Source organism: Diadema setosum, chromosome 15 (genome assembly GCF_964275005.1).
Source record: "Diadema setosum chromosome 15, eeDiaSeto1, whole genome shotgun sequence".
Taxonomy (NCBI): domain Eukaryota; kingdom Metazoa; phylum Echinodermata; class Echinoidea; order Diadematoida; family Diadematidae; genus Diadema; species Diadema setosum.
The window spans coordinates 17,113,496-17,132,090 of NC_092699.1; the positions used below are offsets into that span (position 1 = coordinate 17,113,496).

The 18,595-nt window shown below is 38.9% G+C and overlaps 1 protein-coding gene across 1 annotated transcript in view; it reads left to right on the top strand.

The window, feature by feature from the left end:
* LOC140238481 (protein ELYS-like) overlaps positions 1 to 18,595 on the top strand; it is a 55,445-nt gene that overhangs the window by 13,270 nt on the left and 23,580 nt on the right. Inside the window, exons 5-16 of the mRNA XM_072318385.1 lie at positions 2,053 to 2,233; positions 2,864 to 2,992; positions 3,845 to 3,935; positions 6,388 to 6,550; positions 8,127 to 8,268; positions 9,101 to 9,188; positions 10,378 to 10,533; positions 12,212 to 12,343; positions 13,991 to 14,081; positions 14,758 to 14,844; positions 16,807 to 16,947; positions 17,966 to 18,070. Coding sequence (XP_072174486.1) covers positions 2,053 to 2,233; positions 2,864 to 2,992; positions 3,845 to 3,935; positions 6,388 to 6,550; positions 8,127 to 8,268; positions 9,101 to 9,188; positions 10,378 to 10,533; positions 12,212 to 12,343; positions 13,991 to 14,081; positions 14,758 to 14,844; positions 16,807 to 16,947; positions 17,966 to 18,070 — 1,506 coding nt within the window. The remainder of the gene's footprint in view (positions 1 to 2,052; positions 2,234 to 2,863; positions 2,993 to 3,844; positions 3,936 to 6,387; positions 6,551 to 8,126; positions 8,269 to 9,100; positions 9,189 to 10,377; positions 10,534 to 12,211; positions 12,344 to 13,990; positions 14,082 to 14,757; positions 14,845 to 16,806; positions 16,948 to 17,965; positions 18,071 to 18,595) is intronic.

The following is an 18,595-nucleotide window of genomic DNA, read 5'->3' on the forward strand; positions in this document are numbered from 1 at the left end:
GCCACTGGGCCACCGCTGATGTCGAGCCCTGTCTAAGGTCATTGAGCTTTGGCTAAAAGATGTCATTATTGAGCTCCATTGTATAACTACAGCTAGGAATGTCCAATGGAAGTGTTACTTTTAGTGTGAAGGCTACAAATGAGTATGAGAAAAAAAAGATTAATGGGTAAGAAGTGGAAGATTAAAGTTCACTGTATTCAGGTGTTAATTTTGTTTTCCAGCCTGAATATGCTTCCACCTGGAAAGACAATTTATAGTATCATTTGTGGTGATGCATTGAAATTGAAAATTATTCCTTCTTGCTAGGCGGGTTACAAGGTCATTCGTAAATATTAATGATCAAAGTCACTGATATTTAGTGAAAGACCATACATCATACCATGCCAAGTTGGCAGAATATAGAGATTACATGCAAAGACAGAGGTATCCTAGATGAGTGCATATTGCTGTTAAATTGCCCCTTTCTTCTTCTTTTTTTTTCTGTTAGTTTGTTTCTTTGAGTTTTCATTCCCTTGAATGGTTTGACCCATGAAGAGTTTTGTGTTTGTTCATTTTTTTTTCTATCTAACATTTGCAGTGTTGCGGTTGTTATCCTGCTGACTTTTTTTATTTTTTTTTCTGTGAAGAGAGTACACTAACTACAATGTATGTGTAACTCTCTGTGTTTATTACTTAATTTGTATTGCATTGTAGAATAGTTCCCCTCCCTCAGTTTCCCCTATTAATGTGTAATACTTTAAAGTTATACAGGTAAACTTACAGAATAGGAATTTCACAGTAGAGCTTCCATGACAAGTATGGTAAAAAGTAATGAACTGAAAGTCAGTATCAAGGAAAAACACGTTACTCCATTGTTTTCACTTGGCACATTGTCAGGGAAATACAGTGTAACCAGAGAAAACAAATGGTAGGGAAGAGGAAGCTGAAACATTTTTTTTCTTTCTTTTTTTTTTAAGTTCACTGACTACCATAATATTCACTTTGGCAATTACCTGCCTCCAATCACCTCACTGAGTCTCTCTGTCAGTTATTTCTTTAGAGAAAAATGCTTTAAAGTGTTCCTGCCAAGATAAAGTGCACTCTGTTCTGGGGAACGGAGCTCCTTGGTTTGGGTGAATTCAACCACAAGAAACTTTTATGGAATGATGGAAAGGAGAGAAGAATGAAAATCTGAATTTGATACCTCAGGGTTGTGAATATAAGCAGGTGTGTTCCCAATTTCTCTAAACTTCAATCAGAGCAGAGACCCATTAGAACCGAATTTTAAATTTCATCTTAGTACAGTTAGTGTGAGATGTGAGATTACTCAATGAAAACTTGTAACAGCAAAGCATTAAAGGGATTTGTCATGCTTTCAGGCTACTGCAAGATGAAAAACAAAACTTGTCAATCTTAATCATCACGTGATTTCCAGAATGGCATACTTCAATTTTTCATCTGCAGAATGAGCAATCTAATGAAATTTGAAATTCACACTAACCTGAGGCTGCACATACTCTATATGTTTGATCTTCTTGGCAGGGCATTAAAAAAAAATATTTCTCTCATTTGCACAAGTGGGCATTCCAGCAAGGGTCCCATACTTTAAATGGGCAAGTACCCTTTCCTTTTTCACTGGCCCACCAGTAAGTTTTAGTTGCGGTGAGCAAGTGAGTAAATGGACTTGTATGACCCTTCCTTTCCCCAACTGGATGAGAATAGTGTACTTTCCAACTTGGTCCTGGCAGTGAGTTTCATAAGGCCCTGGGGTAAATGGTGTGCTATGAATTGAGCACACACTAGCTTTGGGCGGAAGCTCCTCTGGGTGCTTGTATGAGAAAGAGAAAAAACATTTCTTTTTTGAAAAATAACAGGATTTTCATAAAAATCAGTTACTCCTGCAGTCAGGGAGTCTGAAGGTAAAAAAAAAAAAAAAAAAAAAATCCAGGAAAAGATTCAAGGAGAATCAGAAACACTGCAAGACAAGTTGAAAGAATGGGTCTTGATACAGTACGGAAATGCAGAGATTTTGACTTGCGTTGATGATTCTTCATGTCATCGCTACATTCACAGGTGACACATTCAGTTACTACTACTTCAACTACTGCAAGCCGGATGGCTCCGTCTTCAAATCGTTCCCCATTGGTGACGTCTCTGTGACCTCGCTGGCTTACATCCCCCAGATCGGCTCGTTGGCTGTCGGCTTCAGCTTTGGCTGTTTCCAGCTCTGGCGGCTGTGGGACGCCTCACTAGAGTAAGCCCCATTTACCTCACTCAGTGTTAGAACACGGCACTATAAACAGCATGCACACCACTGTACAATTATAACTGGATTGCTAGGAAAACCTAGGCAACACTGTTGTATAGTTGGAATGCTTTTAACCTGTGTATTAAAACAGAAAAAAAAAGAAGATATGGGGTTCGATTTCTGTCAGCGATAGAGTCTCATGCAAGGCAATTTACCCACATATGCCTTATGACTGAGGTGCATACAGCTTGTATATGGTTAAAAGTATATATATTTTTCATTTTATTTTATTTATTTATTTATTTATTTATTTATTTATTTATTTATTTATTATTATTATTATTTTTTTTTTTGGGGGGGGGGAATGGCAGAACCCTAGGGGTCAATGGTAAGCTTATCTGTAATTACAATGCTCAGTGTGTGGTTTTATGATCACATGGCTATAGTATCCATGACTTCAAGAAATGGTGTGGCTAGGAGCGTCAATTATGATTTGTGAAGTCATCTAACCTAGATAATGTTCAGACAGTCCCTATCTTGTGGTTCAAGTCCCCTTGGGACTCCAAGATTATCAAACTTAGCAAACTTGAAGTTGTGCCAGCTCAATGTGAACCCAACTTTCTGTCCCCTCCCCAGATTCAGCGGGCCCCTGAGCCGTGAGCCGTCCCCCATTGTCACCCACTTTGCTTACCAGGAGCCAGAGGATGACCCACAGAACTTCTGCTACCTTTGGGTGGCCCGATGCCCCCAGCCTGATGATGCTAGGTAAGAAAGAGAAGAGAGTTTTGACTTCTGTCAGATTAGTTTGTTTGTTTGTTTTGTTTGTTTGTTTGTTTTTTTTTTTTGGGGGGGGGGGGTTGTAAAGATTATCGGTATCACTGTAAATGAAAGAAACATGATGTTCACATTTTTGTTTTTATATGTGAAATTAGAATGTGCTATGTGCCTATGGATATATTTTGAATAATGTTTAGTTAGCATTCTGAGTCATAAGTAAATATTAGAAATGTAATAATAATGATGGTGTCAGTCAGTGATGGAGGTGAAGATCATCATTTTGATTGTAATTATTATTACTGCTGCTGCTACTATTACACTTGTTATTGTGCATTTTCTGTTAATGGGTTTCATATGCATGTACATGTATGTTGTGATATCACCTTGTGCCATCACTGCCATGACTACAGTATGGACTGAATACAAGCTATCTGTTCTCTGATTTATGAATTATTGTAAGAATAGTATCAAAATTATGTTCTTTTTATAATCTTGCTACAAGCATCATGGACTTCTCATAGTTCATCACCAGTAAATGCTGGTGACACCACAGTGTCATTGACAAGATTACATGTTATCTACTAATTACCATGTATGAAGTAGCGTCTGCTTGACTTGCATTTGGTTTCACAGGATTCTTTTCTGGAGAATGATTGTAAACAGATGTAGAACAGGTTCTGAGTTGAGCTCTGCGTTTCATTTCGTAAATGCTGTCCAAATTGTTATTGGCTTTGCCTTCACAGGTTCAAAGATCTTTTAAAAGACATTTGTCCTGTATGTGGTAAATGCTGGTATTGTCACATTTCTATTTTTCTGTGTATGCATTCTTGCCTTTTACAGGGGGGTAGAAGAAATCCTGACAGACATTCATCTCTTTCAGTTGGCCTACGATAGCAAGAAGCATCATCCAGGACACGGACATGTCTTCAGGGTAAGGCGTGATTGAGATGAAGCTCCATTGGCATCAAACTTAGGCCCATGTTACAACAATAAAGTTGCAGTGCTGAGGCTGGCCTCGATTTTTGTTGTTGTTGTTGTAAACTTGCGGGCCCAGTTGCGATACCAAATTTGGTCACCTTTTGAGGTAGTCTTGAACTGGCCTACCTTTTAATGTAAATGCATGTGAGCCCAGAAGTGGTACCAAATTCATCACAAGATGGCAGCGAGAGATGACACGTTATTATCACTTCGGTGCACGTTCCCACATCAGGCACAGCAAGCCAATTTTGCCCACCACATCCACAAAATTATTTTCGTACACAGAGAGCATCATTACGACAAAATATTGAAATGTTTTCATTGAAGCCAGCCCAAAATTGTTGGTGTAGATGCACCAATTGCTGTCCTGAGAACCGCAATGTGGACCAGGCTGGCAGTGTAAACAAGATCTTAGACTGTATGTGATGCTCAATTAACTGCATACTCAACATCCCTGCCAAATTAGATAATGGACTGACTGTATAAACTTGAATTGTCATGTCTTGTAAATTAACACTGTTTGCAGAGGTCTTTATGATGTTATTGTCATTAAACATGTTTTTTTTTTTCCCTGCTAAAATGAGAAGATATGTTTCAAGTGGTAAATATATCCTCCCCCCCCCAAAAAAAAAAAAAAATGTAACATGCTTTGTTGTGCAATTTGCCCATTTGTTCAACTGATATTTTGTTTTTATGCCTCCACCACGAAGTGGTGCTGGAGGCATTATGTTTTCGGGTTGTCCGTCCGTCCATCCGTCCATCCATCCTTCCGTCCGTAATGAATTTTGTGGACAGCATAACTAAAAAACCTTTTGAGGTATCGTGATGGAACTTGGCATGTATGTGTATTAGGGGAAGAAGTTGTGCCTATCAACTTTTGGGTGCACATGCTCAAGGTCAAAGGTCAAAAGTCAAGGTCAAATGCCAAAAATTTCACTGTTTTCCCATATCTATGCAATGCCCGGAGATATTTTCTTGAAACTTAGTGTATACATGTATTACTCAATTAAGATTCTCTGGTGAAAGTTTGGGGTCATGAGGTCAAAGGTCAAAAGGTCGAGTAAAATGTTAAAATTTCACTTTTTTCTCCATATCTTGGAAATGGTTCAAGGTATCTTCATGGAACATAGTATATGTATATGCATGTACTGACTGGCAGTGATCATCTAGGGAATTTGGGGTTCATGGGGTCAAATGTTGGGTCAAAGGTCAAGGGCAGCACTTCAAAATTTTACTATTTCCCTCATTTTTATGCAATGCCTGCATTATTATTATTTTTTTTTAACTTGGTGTATGCATGTATAAACCTATAGAGATTCTCTGGGAAGTTTTCTTTTTTTTTTTGCCAAAAAGGTCAAAGGTCAAAGATCAAGTGAAAGTGCTGAACTTTACTACTTCCTCCATATCTCGCAAGTGGCTCAAGTTATCTTGAAACTTAGTACATATTTATGCATGTTCTGCCTGACAGTGAGTCTCTTATGAATTTTAGGGTCAAAGGTCAAGGGTCAAAGGCCAGATGAAAATGGTAACAATATTCTATTCAATACAGAAATTGCACTTTTTCTCCATACCTTGAAAATTACTCGGTGCATAAACTTACAAAAGGGTCAAAGTCAAGTAAAAGTCCTTAAATCCCCAAATACATGCTCTCTCATTCATCCAATTAAACCTAGGTCAAGGAAGGTGAACATTGAACACATTTGTGACAAACATGTCATTTTAATATTTTGCCAATTTTATGAAAATGTAATCACACATTGTCCACATGTACTATAGACCTATTAGGAGAATCATGCATTATGGCAGAGGCATACCAGTCGCCATAGCGACATTTCTAGTTTGATTTTAATTTTTTGTGTGTGTATCAGAATGTTTTTTAGCTGCAAAGTTTGGCAGTCCTACATCTGCATATGTTGTGGTTAGATTTAATTTCCTGGATCATTTTTTTTTTTTTGGAAAATTTATTTCTCATTTTTCAATTATTATCATGTGGTGCCATTCAAGAAGAAGAAGTCTGTTGATATTCATCCGTTTTCTGCAGGATTTCTTACTACGTGATTCGGTAGTGGGAGAAATTGGACTCACATGCTATCAGATACCATCATCAGCTTCAGCAATGGTGGAATATTTTATTTCTACATCTTGCTGGTCCCAAGTCCATCGATACCCGTACTGTATTCACCTTCTGATTTGTAGTCCTTGTACTTCTTTTATCCAGAGGTTGATTTGTGTGAGTGCTTTTTGAAAGGCTCTCGCAAGCTCTTGAAATTGGATGAATCAATCATTGTAGTTTTGTGTGTGCATAAAATTTATGAGTGTATGAAACACTGAAGTGGTGTTCATAACATCTTGTTGACCTTTGAGTCTAGTCTGTTGCACTGCCCTCAATGTCCAATGTCACACAGGACCTTCTTGACTGCAGCTGTCGCTTTGAGCACTGCTTGACCTTTGACCCCCTGGATGGCAGCGACGAGAATTCGTGGGGTAGCCGGCTGCTGGCTTGCTACACACTGGAGAGGGCGCTTCTGGCTAGTAACAAGCTTTCAGACGACTCCACAGAAGAGGAAGGTGGGGCAGAATTCAAGTGAAGCAATACACAAATAATGCTTATTACACAGGGCTTTGGTAAGAATTGTCCACCAGATACTGTATAAGTTGTTATTTTCGCGAGGGTTTAATTTTTTGTGAATTTTGTGAATCACAGTTGGACCGCAAATTAAACAACACGCAAAAATGCCACTATGTGCTATTAGGTAATAGTGCGCTTATGAAGGCTTTGGTGTCAATTCGCGAAAACAACATCTCGCGAAAATGTCTGTGACTTTCTCATTCGCGAAAATATCTTTACGCGAGAATAACAGCGTATACAGTAGTAACTTTGGACTTGTTGGAAACACATGAGGCAAAGTCAAATGTGTTTTGGGCTGTACAAAAGTAATGTGCAGAATTCACAACTCATAAAAATGGATTCATTACAGATCATAAAGGTAAGTTACAATAATCCTATCATTCCTGCCAACAAGTCAATTGCATTTTATGGTGTGGGTCCTGAGAGGGTTACTGTGAATACTGTCACTTTTCAGTGTGTCAGATATTTCATTAAAAAGTGAAGTGTGTGACATATGAAAGGGGATGGCTAGTAGCTGATCAGTGGGAATCAGTGGGAATGCTGGGGGATGATTGTTCCAATCCTTGTGGGATTCATTTAAGAGTACATTATGTATCTACAGTTTGACCTCGATTATCCGGCCATGTCAGGACTGACGCTCTTCTGGATAAGCGAATTAGCTGGATATGGGAGACACAATATTAATGTACAAATGTATATAGCTGCCGTCCAAGCTGCCGTCCCAGTGCACTGGCAGCTAGGCAGGTAGCGTACCCCGCAACAGTGGTGTAATCTATGCTAGCCTGCGCAAAATTGTAGTCCCTTCTTCACAAAAATAAACTATATCTTTATGTGAAAATCATACATGTTTAACCTCATTAGATATTGAGAAACCTATCATGCACATCTTATGAAATTAGTGAAATAGATCCATGAAAAGATGTTAAAGTCACTGTTTTTCTCAGTTTTTGGATGGGAAAAAAAAAAGTCCTTCACTGCGTGAATGTGTCCAGATAATAAGAGATTTCCAGATAAAAGGAGGCCGGATAATCGAGGTCCAACTGTATTGTTGTGTGAAAATTATTTGCTTCAGAGTGGTCTCATATTCAAGTAATGTGCAGTTTAATGTTTCCAGGTTAGCATGCCTGTACAGTGATGGGGTGATTAAACTGCACATTACCTGAATATGAGACCATTCTGAAGCAAATGATTTTCAAACAACAATAGATATATAATGTACTCTTAAGTGAATCCCACAAGGATTGGAACAATCATCCCCCAAGGATTGGAACAATCATCCCCCAGCATTCCCACTGATTCCCACTGATCAGTTACTAGCCATCCCCTTTCAAGCAAGCATCCAAAGATTAGCATTGTTACAGGTAAGATCAACTGTAAATTTCACATATGACTATCATACTATTGGAGTAAATGATCTTTAGCAGAGCTTTTAATTCTAAATCAGAGAAAAAAAATACAATAAGATATATTGTTTCTCACGTTCTTATACTTATGATTTGATTTGCTGTTTGATAGACAAGCCGATGGATCTGAGTCTGGCAGTGTTCGTGTGGGAGGGGTGTCCGTCTGGTGCCGAGTCGCACACGTCTTCGTGCCACTATGTCGCCCTCTTTGATCTGGATCGGTATTACCAAGCACAGATGCCCCAATTCATCACGTAAGTTGATGAAGGGGTCAAGCCTTTGATTAAAAGTTAATGCTGAAAAATCTTAAACGGGCACCTCAAGGAACTTTCGCAAATTGGTGCCGATGGCCTTTTTTGCAGCATGAAACTCCATGAATTGCCAACCGTGAAAAAAATTACAAGTGTGCTACCTGTGTAGAAAAAAACCAACTTTCTCATGCATTTTATTTTCACAAATTTTAGCTCCTTACAAAATTCCTGAAAGTTTCATACATACAAACATTTCTGGATTTACGGTACATCTTTGATCACATGAGTAGTGGATTTGGATATAACTAATGCACTTTTTCTCATCATCCTGAATATAAACATTTTGTTATAAATATATCTTTTTATTTTTGTTTATTTCTAAAACTTTTCAAACCATGCTTGGTATGTGCAACTTTGTAATTCTTGAACCAAACAAATTTTTATGGGGGTTGGGATGGGGATGCAAAATATCTTTTTCTTTTTCTTTGTCTTTTTTGGCTGCATGTGTACATTTTTCATTCTGCATAGGTTAGCATCTGATCTGAATATATCAAACCCAAATCTGAAATAGGCCACTTGCCTTGTCTTTCTTGTATTTTGTGGAACAAGGAGAGTTACTGCTGATGAGATTTGCAATTGAATAAATCTCCCACAGAGTAACAAGCACACAGAGTTTGTATGGATTTGTAAGTTTTACAGTGAGCAAGTTCCTTGGTTTTTCTTTTTTAAACTCTTAGTCACAATGTGAGACTACCTCTCACAGTGTGAAGTGCGTTCCATGTGACCACTGTTCTTATGGTAAACCCGAGATGTGATGTTTCTCTGCATGTTCCAGGCCAGACGACATGCGAGAACAGACGCCGTACTTCTCCTTCTACAATCTGGAATCTGTGGTGGAGGCAGCCTCGCCGGACTTTGCACTGGTAGGTTGGGCAGAGAATTAAAGGACAAGTCTACCTTCATATACATGTGGATTGAGTGAATACAACAATATAAGTAGAACACATCAGTGAAAGTTTGAGAAAAATCTGACAATCCATTCAAAATTTATGAATTTTTAAAGTGTCTGCGCAGTCACTGCTGGATGAGAAGACTACTACAGTGTATGCTGTCATATGCGTACAACGATATAAAAAAAAAGATATAATAAGAGACTTTTATTACGAAACTTCACTATTTGAATAAAGTGTACATTTCTTTGACTTGTTACTGACACAAGGGGTAATATTATTCCCCCTGCCTTCTGAAAGAAAGAAATCAAGTGTTCTTTTGTTATGCCAGAATAGTGAAAATATGTTGAATCTTCTTTATTCTGTCTTTATATTGTTGTACTCATGTGAGAACACAAACTATAGTAGTCTTCTCATCCAGCCTTGAGTGAGCAGAAACTTCAAAAATTCATAACTTTTGAACGGATTGTCTGATTTTCCTCAAACTCTCACTAATGTGTTCTTCTAATATTGCTGCATTCACTCAACCCACATGTCTGTGAAGGTGAACTTGTCCTTTAAAGAGGAAGTCTGCCCTGAAAATTAGTTTCTGTGAATAGAAAGCAGAAAAATTAGAGGGAGGAGACAGTAAGAAGTTTGAGCAAATTCTGGTTAAAACTAAGAGAGTCATGATTTTTCTAAAGTTGTGATCAATCAAATACAAATTGGCCATTCCCTGATGTCACATGTGGGCTATGAGTCATGAGTAGAATGTTTAAACCTGTTGAGGACGAGTCCCGAGTATACTCAGGCAGGCGTCCTTGGGAAATGCGTGTTATAGCAAAATCAGTCCGTCCTCATCGGGTTAATAGAGTACATTGTATGCTCAATTTCAGCTTTATCTGATAATTCCTTCATTGTTGTTGCGAACGAGTTTTACATCCTGTTTTTGTCCTATTCATTGCAAAGAGCATAGCTTACCCCGTTGAGGACAAGTCCCGAGTATACTCTGGCAAGTCTATGTGGGAAATGCGTGTTGTAGCAAAATCAAACCGTCCTCAATGGGTTAATAAGATTGAGTGCTTAAATTTGAATAAGTAGATATCACACAAATATTAAAATTCATAAAGATTGTGTGTGTGTTATATCCCTTTAATTCATTTGTGTGTTTGTATTGATGTAGAATGTGTTCTTGGATAAGAGCAGCATCACCAAGTACCAGTCCACCTACCAGCCAGTGCCGGAGTACCACCTCCACCCGTCTGCCCTCAGCTTCCGTCTGGCGTGCCTGGCGGAGTCCAGTCTGGTCCATGCAGAGTTTCTCGGCATCCAGAGAAAGGTGGCAATATGTTTCAAACCGGATGCACATAATCTTTTCTGATACAGGAACCTTTATTGGTTGGGGGTGATAATATAACAGGAGGTTACAGCTTCTACCAACCTTCAACAGTTTTGTGGGTTAGCTTTCATCCACTCCTGTGGACTTTCTCGAGCCAAATGATTACACCATTTCTCTTTTCTGTCTGCTTGTCTTCCGATCGTTGAACAAAAGATTTGGAGACAAAGTGTTGCCAGAATCCCCAGTGAGCTTGCCCACAAAATTTGCTCAAAGTTGATGGAAGTTGTAACCTCCAGTTCTATGATCTACTCTGTTTTGCTTTACAGGTTTTTCCTTAGAGACAAAATTGGTGAAAACTGATAGGGTTCATGGTGGCATTGAATTACTGTATATTACTGTGTATGGAACATTATGTCCATATATCCACCTAGATCATATGGATATGTTCATACATCCAATATACAGTATATACAGTTCAGCCAGCGATCAAGTTCCCCCTAGATCGCGATCACGGGCGATCAGTGATCGCATACGCGATATGTCGCAAAATCAATTGATTGTATGCAATTCGGCATACAATCAATTGATTGCGACATATTGCGTATGCGATCACTGATCGCCCGTGATGGCGATCTAGGGGGAACTTGATCGCTAGCTGAACTGTAGTTTGCAAATTGGGGCTTGTAAGACAATATGGGAGGTAGTATGTTTGCAAATTTTGCAAATATCGGTGGACTCACAAAATCGGCAAATAGGAAGCTGTAGATTTTTGGGACGTGGACGTTCAGAGGAAAAAAAACTGTTCTGAGCATGTGCAAAATTGTGTATCAAAGTGATCTATTTATAGCTCGCGTTGTCTGAGTTTTTACTACATGTTCTGGGCTATTTTTACGTCCGCTCAATTCATGACGCAGAGAGCTACCTGATGCACTGATCATATGGGGCGCTGTTTTGTTTTTTAAAGGTTGCGTCTCGGCGTAATCTAAAGCTACTTTTTAAAATGATGCAGGGAGAGAGGGGAACGTCCAACGCAGTCATCGTCTCAAACGTCTGCATCGTAAATCGAAAGATTCCTATTATTAAAACGCTACAAAATACTCTGTTTATGCAGTAGCAGGATTTGTTCATTCTTGAAGGTTATTGTCAGTGAAATTCACTTACTTGAACATGAAAGCCCCCTCTTGTGTTGCAAAATAAAGTAGGAGCTTAAAAAGAGTGAGACATTCTTCTCGATTGTTCACTGCAGTCAGCTTGGTTCTGCTTAAGTTGACTCATGAGCTTCAAGGATGAAATATGACTCATTTCTGGAGGAATGAAAGCAATGGCTGTATATTTGCAGCTTTAAGATGAGCAGGGCCACAGTAACAACACAAAATATCATTAAAAAGCCTGTTGTGGTAAGACTACAAGGAGACTAACATGAATAAACACACAGATATAAATGTTATGGTGTATTTCATTTTTATGTATTTTGTGTGACAAAGTAGACTTGAAGGGTATTCATAGGAAAGATAGTAGTAGCAGGAATAATAACAATATGAATGATTTGTGAAAATATCTTCATCCATTTAAAAAAAAAAAACCAGCAACAAACATTAAAAAAAAATTTTTAGCAACACATTTTTTGGAAATGCATTGAATATTGTGAAAATATGTGTCATTCTGTTCACATGGACAGATTCTAGCTGACCTGTGTAGCCAGGGTCCAGTCGTCCTCAGAGAGCCCAGGGGTTTCTACCTGAGATGCTGGAATGCACACCTCATCCAGAGACGGAACTACATAGACCAGACACCAGCAAATCTCAACCAGGTCAGCAATTTTGCCACACTCCCCTTTTTCTCTCTCTTTATCTCCCTGTCCCTGTCTCTGTCTCTCTGTCTGTCTCTCTATTTCTATCTGCCCTTCTCTCTGTCTTTATCTCTTTATCTCTTCCTCTTTCTGTCTGTCTCTCTGTTTCTGTTTCTCTTTATTTCTGGCTCTGTCGAAATGCAAACCGCGTTATCAAGTCGAAGCAAATTTCCCCAAATGTGTGTATGGATGCAGCAAATGGGCAAAGTTAAGTGAAAACACTCGAGAAATTTTGAGCGAAATCAGGCTGTCCATTCAAAATATTCATCAAAATATGACACCATATGAATTTATATGTTTGTAAGGCTACTACCTTATTGTACATGCATAAAGCATAGCTCGACAACTTAACCCTAACTAACGTTTCGCGCAATGTATCGCTATCGTGAAAAGCTATCGCCGCGACGTTTCATGACTTTTTTCTTTCGAGTCTCCCGCATCTTTTGACACCAAATTTGTGACGCCCGGGCGCGCGGTTCCGAAGTTGCGCATAAATATGCACGTGCATGTCAGACCAAAAATTGCTCAAAAACGTGAATTCGTGTACAATTTCAATGCAAACTGTGTTTACAGGCAAATTTCATAAAAGCATGATTATTTTGGGGTTTTAGCGATTAAAATCAATCAATAACATATTTTCTTGTTCGGAACAATGTCGCGGACAAATTTCATCGAAAAAACAATGAAAAAGATAAAGTCGAAAAAACAAAGAAATACATAAGAAATTCAAAAAACAATAAAATACTTAGGAAATTTTTTCTGATTACGCAATTTTTTTCTCTTGCATTTGCTAAGGACACTAAAAAGAATATTTACACAAAAGATGTGCCTGTTTTGAGCTTTATTTAGTGATTTATACCAAATTGTCTGATTTCTTGCATCATTATGCATAAATTAGCATAATTTAGTGTAAATGATAATTTTTGAAAAAATGAACTTCATGGTACTTTAGATTACATCATAGGCAATGTGTGTGCCAATTTTCGTCGCGATCGCGCGGTCGACGGCCGAGATCTGGAGGGGGGGGGGCCTGGGAGGCCCCCCCCCCCCGGCTCTATCATTTACCTAAATAGCCCGGCCTAGTTAGGGTTAACTTGCTCTGTACTTTGATGTTTATTTCTGATGATCTGCTGAGTATGCATAGCCAAATACTAGTACTACTTCTACTACTACTACTACTACTACTACTACTACTACTACTACTACTACCACTACTACCACTACTACTACTACTACTACTACTACTACTACTACTACTACTACTACTACTACTACTACTACTACTACTTCTACTACTACTTTTACTACTACTTTTACTACTATTACTACTACTACTACTACTACTACTACTACTACTACTACTACTTCTACTACTTGTACTACTACAACTAATTCTACTACTCCCACCACCACCACCACCACTACTACTACCATTAATCATATTATCCCAAAAGATAAAGTCTGCATGCACATAAACTTTCACACATATTTGTGCATACGCAGACACACAGACACACACAAGTGCACACACACACACATGTAAACATGTTCAAAAGTTTCTGTACCAGTATATGAGTAGCCCCCGTGTGTTTTTTGTGGTTGCTGCAGGCCAGTCAGCGGGAGGCAATACTGTCTGTAGCACTGGAGCATAACCTACTGGGGTTCCTGGTGGCCTGCATCAGCAGCTGGAGCCAAGGAGGTGAGCTGTTCTTGCATCCCTCTGTTACCATGGTGATATCAGTGATGATGATGATGGTAGATGAAGTGATGTAGATGATTTTGGTGTTTATGAGTATAAGGGTGGCAATGAATGTGGTAGTAATTATTATGATGATAATAATGACTACTAAGACAGTGATTGTGGCAGTGGAATAGGAGGAAAATATTAGTAAGAGTGTTGTGAAGATTGGTAATGATTATGTTGCTACACACAGGGTTTGTGTGTGTGAATATTAAGGCAACAATATAGAAAATAGTGGTGGTATAGAAGATAGGATGGCTAGACAAGGTAAGTAGTGATGTTTATGATATTGATGTTTGTAAGATTGATAGTGATAGTTGTTACAGGGTTGATGGTGGTGTTGTAATAAGGGTGAAATAAGGGACTGTTGTTTGAACAAACTGATGGTGAAGAAAATTGGGACAGCAAAATTATCAGTGATCTACGAGGTAAAGTTGATCTAGATTGTTGTTGCTGTGATGAGGGAAATGATAATGGAAGAACTTATGCTTTGGATGATTCAAATGCCTCATATATTAGACATTACCCAAAGTCTGTAGAGAAAGTATTGCAAAGGGATGCGTCATGAGATAATCCTGAAGTGATGTTGTCCCTAGGTCCATATTAAAGTTTTATGCCTTGTACTACCATGCAGATTTCACTTCTGGCATGAATCTTCGATCCATCTTGGAGTGGGCCTGGGGCAAAGTGGCAAGCATCAAGCAGTCGGTGGATGACATGTGTAAGCTTTCTTCTCCTCGTATGCCTTGCAAGGGAGCCAAATATAGCAGCTTTGTACAGATTTTTATTTTGCAACTGGTTTTCATTCACATTTTCACATATTGTAGAAGTAATGTGCTGTAACTCTGTACACAATTTCACTTTGCAGAACAGTTTCTACAACCCTTTCATTCCCAGCTCTTTTGTAAACCCTTTCATTTGGCAGTACACTGTAGATAACCATTTAATTCTCAAATAATATGTGTACCCTTTCATATTGAAAAACAGTTTCTATAACCCTTTTGTTCCCAGCTCTTTTGTACACCCTTTCATTTGGCAGTACGCTGTAGATAACCATTTAATTCTCAAATACTCTGTGCACCCTTTCATTTTGCAGAACAGTTTCTATATCCCTTTCATTCCCATCTCTTTTGTATTCCCTTTCTTTTGGCAGTACACTGTAGATAACCCTTTTATTCTCAAATACTCTGTGCACCCTCTCATTTTGAAGAACGATTTCTATAATCCTTTCATTCCCAGCTTTTTTGTAGACCCTTTCTTTATGCAATATTCTTTAGATATGCCTTTCATTCTCTGTGCCTCAGTAGTGCCATTTGGATAAGTGTTTTTTGTCCCCGCCGAACGAGTTCGAGCAGGGGACTATGAAACGGGCTCCGTACCTGTGTGTGTCCGTGTGTCCGTCCGTCCGTGTGTCCGTCCGTGTGTGCGTCCGTCCGTGTGTGCGTCCGTGTGTGATCAAAATGTTCAAAATGCTACTCCTTCGCCATTTCTAACCCGATTTTGATTCTGTTTGCTTTATATGATAGCACTACATGGGAGCTTTGAAACTTCTATACAGAATTTCAGTTGTGACCTTTGACCTTGACCTTTGACCTATATTGTACATTTTGCTTCAAAATGCTACTCCTTCGCCATTTCTAACCCCATTTTGATTCCGTTTGCTTTATATGATGGCACTAGGTGAGGGCTTCAAAACTTCAACCCAGAATTTTGACCTTTGACTTCTTTGACCTTTGACCTTGATTTTTGACCTATATTGTACATTGCCTACAAAATGCTACTCCTTCGCCATTTCTAACCCGATTTTGATTCCGTTTGCTTTATGTGATGGCACTAGGTGAGGGCTTCAAAACTTCTACACAGAATTTTGACCTTTGACTTCTTTGACCTTTGACCTTGATTTTTTTACCTACATGTATATTGTACATTGGCTACAAAATGCTACTCCTTCGCCATTTCTAACCCGATTTCGATTCCGTTTGCTTTATGTGATGGCACTAGGTGAGGGCTTCAAAACTTCTACATAGAATTGTGACCTTTGACTTCTTTGACCTTTGACCTTCATCTTTTTACCTATATTGTACATTTTGCTACTAAATGCTACTTCCGGCGGGGACATATATTACGCACCGCGTAATTTCTACTTTTCCTTGTTTATGTCAGTACCTCTACCTGTACGCCTTTTCATTTTGTAGCAAGTTCTGATGACCCTTTCAATTTTAGTTCCTTTGTAGATCCTGTTATTTGCCAGAATTCTTTCCTTTTCAATACTCTGTACATCCATGTATTTTGTAGAACAGTCTCTTGTGTAAATAGACTTAGCAGATATTATTACTAGGGGTAACATGACATATATTTATATAAATGGGCACCATGCCCCACCCCTTCCCCTTAGACCTCTAGGAAATCCCAGAATCCCCAAATTATAAAATCTTAATACTTGGCAAGTATTTATGCAAATGGACACCGTACCTCCTGGAGACCCTCAAAACTGCCCCCCTCCAACCACGTTTTCTATGTTCTGAGTTACTGATCTGCAAGAATGCGTGGAAGGCGAACTTGCAATACTTGGATGAGCGTGAGACCCCAGGGTCTCTTGTTTCTGGAGTTTTGTTCCATTACTTTCGTCCCTTCCTCAGCTCGATCTGAATGTGGATTTTCTATCATTGCTTGTATCCTTTAGGCACGTCCTTCTATGATGGCTATGGGATGTCCATTGACTCACAGACATACAAGACCCTGGAGTCTTACTCCACCCAGCTGTGTCACATGGTCACTCTCTTCCAGGCCTTGCTCGACCAATCAGGAACGACGACAGAGCAAGGTAGGCGTGTCCTTTACTGAGCCACTGAAGGCCAGGAAGAATTCCTTGCATGTGAACTGTATTTCAGGTGTGCCTGCCCTAATCTTGTACATGTAGGTAATCAGAGGAATGTGCATTCACATATTACTGTAAAACGAGGAATGTGCACGTGCATTTTAATTTCGCGAATTTCGCGAGCGCGAAGATTCGCGAAATTAAGATGCACGCAAAAGTTCTTGTCTACACTATATGCATTGAATACCAGTGGCAGTTCACGAAAATTTCATGCCGCAAAAAAGGCCGTTGGCTCCAATTCCCGAAAAATTCATGCCGCGAATATATCATGTTTTACAGTAGTTCATTCCCAGCAAGGCTCTGAAATTCCCACAGATTTTTACACAGGACTCACCTGGGTTGGTAGGTATTGGGTTAAATAAAGTAAATCCTGGTAAGGAGCATTCTCTGTTCGTTTATTGACTCAACTCATTGTTATGAACACTATGAATACACGTTTCCTGAGACTGCTACGCAGAAAATGTGCGTGTCTGAGAACAACCCTGCTATTTTATTTATGCATACAAGTTAAGGTACAATATGTAATTACTATTTTGTAGCTAAAGCTAAGCTTTTCCATGAAGTACTGGTAAGTCAGTGTCTTGGTGTCTGACATAAAAGACCTACATTTGGTGGTGGTGTTGAAATTTGTTCCTGCTTGTATTTTATCATTACATGTATGTGTTATATTAAATGCTGAAATAAACACATAACTGTATATAAGGGGCATTATCAGACATATGGATTGAGACTAGGCTTGCTTTACTACTCAACTCTCCCCTAAGCATTGTTTGAAAGTTTCCATGGTGGTGGAATGTTTGGTAGTTGGTGGTTTTGCGGTACACCATGTCATCTTTGTCGGATATGATTGTGGCCCTTAAAATGACCTGCTCAATCCTGAAGTTTGTTGATGGCCATGGTATTGTTTGTTTGACTGTTTGACTGTTTTTTTTTTTTTTTTTTGTGTGTGTTTCTTTTCACATAGGGGTGAAGGATTTGGAGACAAAGTTGTGTGTGGTCACCCTCCTCTCCCAACACCTCAAGATGGTCCTCTGGTTTGCCCACAGCGGCCTTCTACCAGAAAGTGCAGGTGAATTTATTTCTGTGCTTGAGAGATTAGGTGTTAATCACCAAGCTGACATCTAGATTTCCCTTCTGACCCCCTGTAAATGCTGAGAAGCTGTCACTTGAATTAGAAAAGAGGTAGCAGAAGATAGAGGAACGAGAAAAAGAAGGGAGATGATTGAAGGTGGTGAAGAAATAGAAGCAGAAGGAATAGGAGAAGAAAAAATAAAGATTGATTAAACCTTGTTTGTGATAACTTGTGAAGAGGATCATAATGTTATATGAAGGCATGTCAGCTAGAATCATTTCTTTTTAAATTTTAAATCTTTTTAAATCACCAGGTGCTGTACTGATATGGATTTTGTGTGTGTTTTTTTTTTAATGAATTTTCATACCAATGCATGTTTAATGGTACTGTGGTTCATATGAAATGTAATTGTGACCGTGCACCTCAAAACGAACATAAAGTCGCACACACTGATTTTGCATGAGGACTGAAAATAAGTGAAATGGGTCAACTTAGCCGAACTTGACTTTTTCATATTTTCTG